At 39.9% G+C, this 6,289-nt stretch overlaps 1 protein-coding gene across 1 annotated transcript; it reads right to left on the minus strand.

The window, feature by feature from the left end:
* Positions 1-4,802: 4,802 nt before the first annotated feature.
* Positions 4,803-5,888, minus strand: LOC147005570 (TD and POZ domain-containing protein 5-like). Its single transcript, XM_085835304.1, has one exon. The coding sequence runs from the start codon at positions 5,886-5,888 to the stop codon at positions 4,803-4,805; it is 1,086 nt and encodes a 361-aa protein (XP_085691430.1).
* Between the last annotated feature and the right edge of the window lie 401 nt (positions 5,889-6,289).

Below are 6,289 nucleotides of genomic sequence, written 5' to 3' on the forward strand. Positions count from 1 at the left end.
CTTGCATTTCCCTAATATATAAGAATGTTGGAAATTTCTTTAAGTGATTTTCAGCCATTTGAATATTTCCCTATTGTGAGTTCTCTGTTTACTACTATAGCCCATTTTTAATTTGGATATTGTTTTTTCTCAAGTATCATGAATTTTTCATATATGTGTATTTACTTTACACAAACACATATATGAGTCAGTTTGCTTGTGCTTGTCTGTGTGTGTATAAAATGACAGATATTCACTGTCAATATGGTAGGTACACAGGAAGGGAGATCGCCTTTTCTTTTTTGGTTTGACAGTATCAACTTAAATGGTGAAAAATTCAGAATAATTCCAGTAAAATCAGGATGAAGACAAGATTGTGGACTTCCTCCATATCTACTTAATACAATATATAAAGTTTTATGTAGAACTAAGGAAAGTGAAGGAGACCAAGGGAAAAGAGATTGAAAAGGAAGAAGTCAAATGTTATTTGCAGATGATAGGATAGGATATATAGGTGACCCTAAAATTCTACTAGAGAACTCCTACAGCAGAAAAACACTTTCAACAAAGTAGATGAATACAAGATTAACTACAGTGAAACAAACAACCTCAACAGCCCATGTTTATAGAAAGGACAAACAGACTGAGAATGAAATGATGGATACAGCACCTTTCACAATGGTCTCAATCAATATACAATACCTTGTGCTAACTCTGACCAAACAAGTGGAAGTCTTCAAGTCTTGGACGAAACAAATTGAAAATCTCAGAAGATAGAAAGATATCCCATATTCATGAATCACTAGAATGAACAGAATTGAAAATGGCCATACTACCACAAGCAATCTACAGATTCAATGCAATTTCCACCAAAATCCAATGCAATTCTTCCAATTTGTTAAAGGACAATTCTCACCTTCAGAAGGAAACACAGGAAAACCCAGGGGAGTTAAACCAAAGTCAAACAATAAAAGGCCTTCAGGAGCTCTCACCATTCCAGATCTCAAGGTATAAAACTATATTAACAGAAAAAGCATGGCATTGTCATAAAAACAGACTCAATGATCAATGGAATCAAATTGAAGATCCATACGTAAACCAACACCAATATTAAAAACTGATTAAAAAAAAAGCCAAAATTACACAATGCAAAACAGACAACCTCTTGAACAAAAGAAGCTGGTCAAACTGGATGACTGCATGCACAAAATGAAAGTATATAAATATCTATCACCCTGCACAAAACTCAACTCAAAATGTATCAATCAAAGACCTCAAGATAAAACCAAGTACAATGAACCTCATAGAAGAGAAAGTGAGAAACAGGCTTGAACTCATTGTCAAAGGAGACAACTTCCAGAACAGAACATTGACAGACAGTGTAGTCACTGAAATCAACAAATAATACATAGGATCTCATGAAACTGAAAAGATTCAGAAACAAATACAACTGGAAAAGAAAGTCAATGGAGCAATTCCTAGTGATTCTCTGCTTTATTTTTAGACAGGAGCCTAAAAGAATAATTGTCACCAGAGAAACATCATCTAGCAAAATACGGGAGCAGATGAAATAAACTACACCAAGTATTAGGCAGAATCAAAGAATCCTGCAAAAGAAGGGGAGGTAGGATTTTAGAAGGCAGAAGTGTCAATGATAATACAAATACAGGGCTCAAAAAATCAACTAACCTAAACTAGTCAACCTAAACTGGTCCCATGGAGGATCCCAGAGACTAAACAAACAATCAGGAAGAACAAATGGGTGAAGACTCTTGGACCTCTGCATCAATGAATGTGTGTCTGTGTTTGTGTGTGTTCATATAACACATATATGTATGTTATAGTTGAGCAGCTTAGTGTTCTGGGGGGATTCCTAACAGTGGGAGGAGGGCCTGTCTCTTGTAGACTGCTGTTTATATGTTCTGCTTCCTTAAGAGTACCCATAATCAGGTGTAGTCAGGTGAATTCTTAGTTATATAAGGCTAGAAGCTGTGATTGGGAAGTGGGAGGAGGGAGTAGAGTGAAAATTTTAGAAAGGGTAGAAACAGAGACAGGGAAAGGAAGAAACAAGACAGAGGATGGAGACAAGATGAAGGAAGAAGATGAACCATAACCACGTGGTCTGAAAGAGCCACAGGTAGCTATGGATATCGTTGAAGGGCAATTGAGTAATTTGGCATACATTTGCCCTATCTAGATATGCAGCTTGTCCTTATATCAATTGACTTTTGAATTCTTTGTGTAATCATTTTAGGGGTTGATGATTTAGTGTTATAAATCTGACTGATAAATTACAGGCCTCTGGAGTTTTATTTTACTGGGTTACAGGGACTTGAGCAAGCAGCAGCTGGCTTTCTGCTGGCTACCCAAAGGAGGCAATTAGACTGGGAAGATCTGGGCAGCTTGGCAGCCAGTTTGCAGCAGAAACCATGGGGGCAGGTGAGATCTCGGTTGAAAGCAAGTGGCCAGACATATTGTGGATTACTTTTTATATTTACCCGCTATAATTCTCTGAATCTTTTGCCTACTTTTGGGACCCATTTCCTCCTACTGCGTTGCTTTGTCCTGCCTTAGTATGAGGGCAAGTGTCAATATTATTGTAACTTGTTACGTTAGGTTGACATCTTCGGCAGGTCTGCTATCTTCTGAAAAGAAGCAAAGGAATAGACATAGAAGAAGGAGTCTTGGGGGGAAGCTACTTGGAGGAAAGGAGTAAGGGAAAATTGATGTTGGGATGTAATATCTAAAAGGAAATTTCATACAATATAATACAATAAAATAAATTCATGCTCAAGAAGAATTCTCAGAAGAACACCCTAAAACTTTCATGGAGGCACCATAGAAATTCCAGAGAGTACACTTTGAGATACTGGGGTCTCTGAGCCCCTCAGGGCAAGGAAGAGGGCAATGGTCAAGGAATTCCAGAGGGTGCTCAATCTGAGATCCGGATTGCCAAGATTTTCTTTGATCGGTTCATTCCCAAAACACTTAGAAGGAGCCTGATACATCTGCCCCAAAATGAAGCTGTTATAGCATATTTGATCATACTGTAAACCCCAAAATTGTGTTGCTTGCTGAAAAAAAAAAAAACGAAACCTGTTTTTAGTTGTAGAGTGACTCAGATTTTTGCACAGATCTTTAATCTCTCTGGCTGGAATACAGATATACATACCTTTAGTATACACCTTTAATCCCCAAAACTGAAGATAAAGTTAGTTTGTATCAAGAAGCCCAAGTGTGCAGAGAAACTGAAAAATCAGAGAATGGTTAGACAGAAGAGTCTATGCCCAACTGCTATGGAAAGAAAAAGGAAAGGGAAACTAAGTGATCAAAGTTGGGGTCATTCTAGACACCAATACATGGTGAAAGATGAAATTTCAAGACCTGTAAGTCATATAAAGTACCCAGAAATTGCTGGATTTTTGTGAGCATAGAGGCTGCCTGGGGCTGAGAAAAAAAGAAAAACCTGGGTATGCCCAGTAGTTAAAACATTCCTGGGAACAGCTTAACCTTAAAGATAAAGAAGAACATGAAGACATAACAGGGCTATCTGAACTGTGTCAACAACTCACAGAACTCTGACACCCTGCACGTACATGTAATTTTTCTGCTGATGTTTGAATAAGCCAATTGTGTGTTGCTATACTGAATTCCACACCCCTAAGCCCTTTACCCCATAAGAACCCCTAGTTTTCGAGCCTCGGGGTCGAATCCACTGCCTCCTGTGTGAAATACTTTTCGACCCGGAGCTCTGTCATTAAACTGCCTCATGTGTTTACAACAAGAAAGGATTCTCGTGTATTTTGGGTTCTCTCTCTCTCCCAAGGCTAGAGTGGGGGTCCCCAAAAGGGGGTCTTACAATGGCATGAACCAATCTAGGAAAATAGGTCTCTATAGATACCCCTAAATTGGGGTAATATATTACATAACTTCTGTTCTAGAAATAGACTTATAAAAGATAGGATTTAATATCTGGAAGTATTAAAAGCTGCACCATCATACATTCATATATAAGAACTGGCAGTCAAACTTGGTAACATGAAAGTAATGCACTTTGTATTGACAGTGTAGCACAGTGAGAGGTCTGCACAAACATCCAGAGCTGAGCAGGACTAATTAAACTACATGTGACTTCTCTGAACAAAAACATCTCTAGAATCCACAAACTGTTTTCAAAAGTTTTATTCATATTATATTTTATTTGGTTAAAGTTTTGTCTAGAGAGCTGTTTGTAGCAATGGAGACCAGATGAGGGCCTCAGATCCTCTGGATCACAAGTTAATAGGTGGCGGAAAAACTCTCCTGTGTGCTGAGAACTGAACCAGAGTTCTCTGAGTGAACTGTAACTGCTTCTACAGCTACGCACTCACAAACTGAATCTTTAAAAAATAAAAAGTCTTCATTGTCTTTTCCTTCTCCAATGAGTTAAAATTTGTGCTTGATTTATCCTTTGATATGGGCCCCAGGCATCTCTTCTACATAGTCCAAATGCAGACAGGTGTCTCTGAAGAAATTCAGGTTTGTCTGTCCTTAGGGACAGCACCTAAATTAAATCCCAGTTTCCTAAATACCAGACAAAAATCAAACTAGAACATTAACAGAGTAGATGTCAAGGAGACTGTCCCAGACTCCAGTGCTGCCTAACCCCCACCCACCATTTTAACATACAACAGCTATTTTAAATGCTGAGCCACAATGCTGCCTTTTCCAAGGTTCACTATAAATGTTCCAGCAATACTGTACTCTAACCAGAAATCAGTGGTAACAACAGTGGTTATGCTATTGGAAGACAGATGTTGGTCATAGCTGTCCATCCCTTAAACTCATTTTAGGTGTTTGAGTGAAGGCTCCAAGAAACACTGTGCCGGACCCAGGGAGTGGACTGCTTCAGCCACCAAATGGGGATGGGACTCCATCATTGACTTCCAGTCTGAGGTCTCAGAGACCTCAGAAGCATGAAGTGCAATGAAATCCAGGGCCTGAGTCTTCAGTTGCTGTGTGTTGTGGAGGTCAGCCAGGATGAGAGTGTGTGCAGCATTCTCCACAGAGAGGTTCCTGCAGAGAGCATCCTCACACAGGACCTTCAGGCCTTCCAGGCCATACTTGTATGCAGCTGTCATCACATCAGTGGCCATGGAGTGGCTTTGGAGGTTTGGTGCATTCCCAGTATAAATGAAGCCCATCATCTCCTTAAACACTTTGGGATCCAGGTCATGGATCTCAGTGGGGTTTGCTAGTCTCTCCTCCATTTCATGTTCAAACATGGCTCTGAAAACTGGAGAGCGAGCTGCTAGGATGGCCTTGTGAGCCCTGAATTCATGGCCAGCTACCAACAGGCAGCAGTCTGAAAACAGGGAATTCTCCCACAGTTCTCCTAGGTCATCTGTCAACAGGTGCCTTGGATCCTTGATTGCAGGTGTTATGTTCTGTCCAGGCATGCCAAAGACAGCTCCTACTATGCTCACCTTGCAGCAGAGGGTGAGCTTGTTTTCAGGGAGAAACCGACGTGGATGAGAGATGAGGAAATCTCCAAGGATGAACTTTTTGAATCCCCTGTATTGGTTTTTTCGAAACCTAGCGACATTGAAGCTCTTCATACATTGATATTTCTCTCCTTGGGAAGTTGTGACCCAGAACTCGTACTTTGCCCAAACTGGGCTCTTTCGACAGCTGAGCAACTCCAGGAAAACTGACATGTAACATTCGTTTATTTCATCGACCCCATTTGGGTATACTCTCAAACACCATGTCACTTCATCATTGGCCTCTAAAGAGAAGACTGGGCTCGTAATCATTCTCCTAGTTCCATCTATGCAAGGTGAAAAGTTCCTAATGGTCCACACATAGCAGAATTCCTTAACACTGATATGTGTGTAGCCCCAGTTCTGGGCTTCCATGTCCTCTGACATTTCTACTGGAGGTAGATTGGAGGTTAAAGTTGATCTGAAAAGAAGAACTAGAGGTTATTTACTCTTCATCCTGTTGGTTACAATTATAATACACTTTATTTTTAGTTTCAATTTCTTCGAAATTGCCCCTTCTATGATGTTGGCAACTTGTGTTGTCACTGCCGTTGTGTTTGTGTGTTTATTGAATCTTAGGTCTATGGTAATTCGTTTTGGCTATTTTATCCAACTTTGTAAGAGCTTGGAAAATTTTAAACACTCTCCTTTATATAGTGTTGTATTTCTACTGCCATCTGGTTATCTGTGGTGTTAGCTAGTCTTGCTGTGTCTGACTGTGGCTTGTTCCTCCTGCAAACCATCTAATCAATCCCATAACCCCTAAAGAAAAGGAAATAGACATTAAA

This window comes from Mus caroli, unplaced genomic scaffold (genome assembly GCF_978045245.1).
Source record: "Mus caroli unplaced genomic scaffold, Mus_caroli_1 scaffold_3, whole genome shotgun sequence".
Lineage (NCBI taxonomy): Eukaryota > Metazoa > Chordata > Mammalia > Rodentia > Muridae > Mus > Mus caroli.

Coding starts and splice junctions, on each gene's coding strand:
- LOC147005570 (XM_085835304.1), bottom strand. CDS start 5,888: ATGTCAGAGGACATGGAAGCCCAGAACTGGGGCTACACACATATCAGT.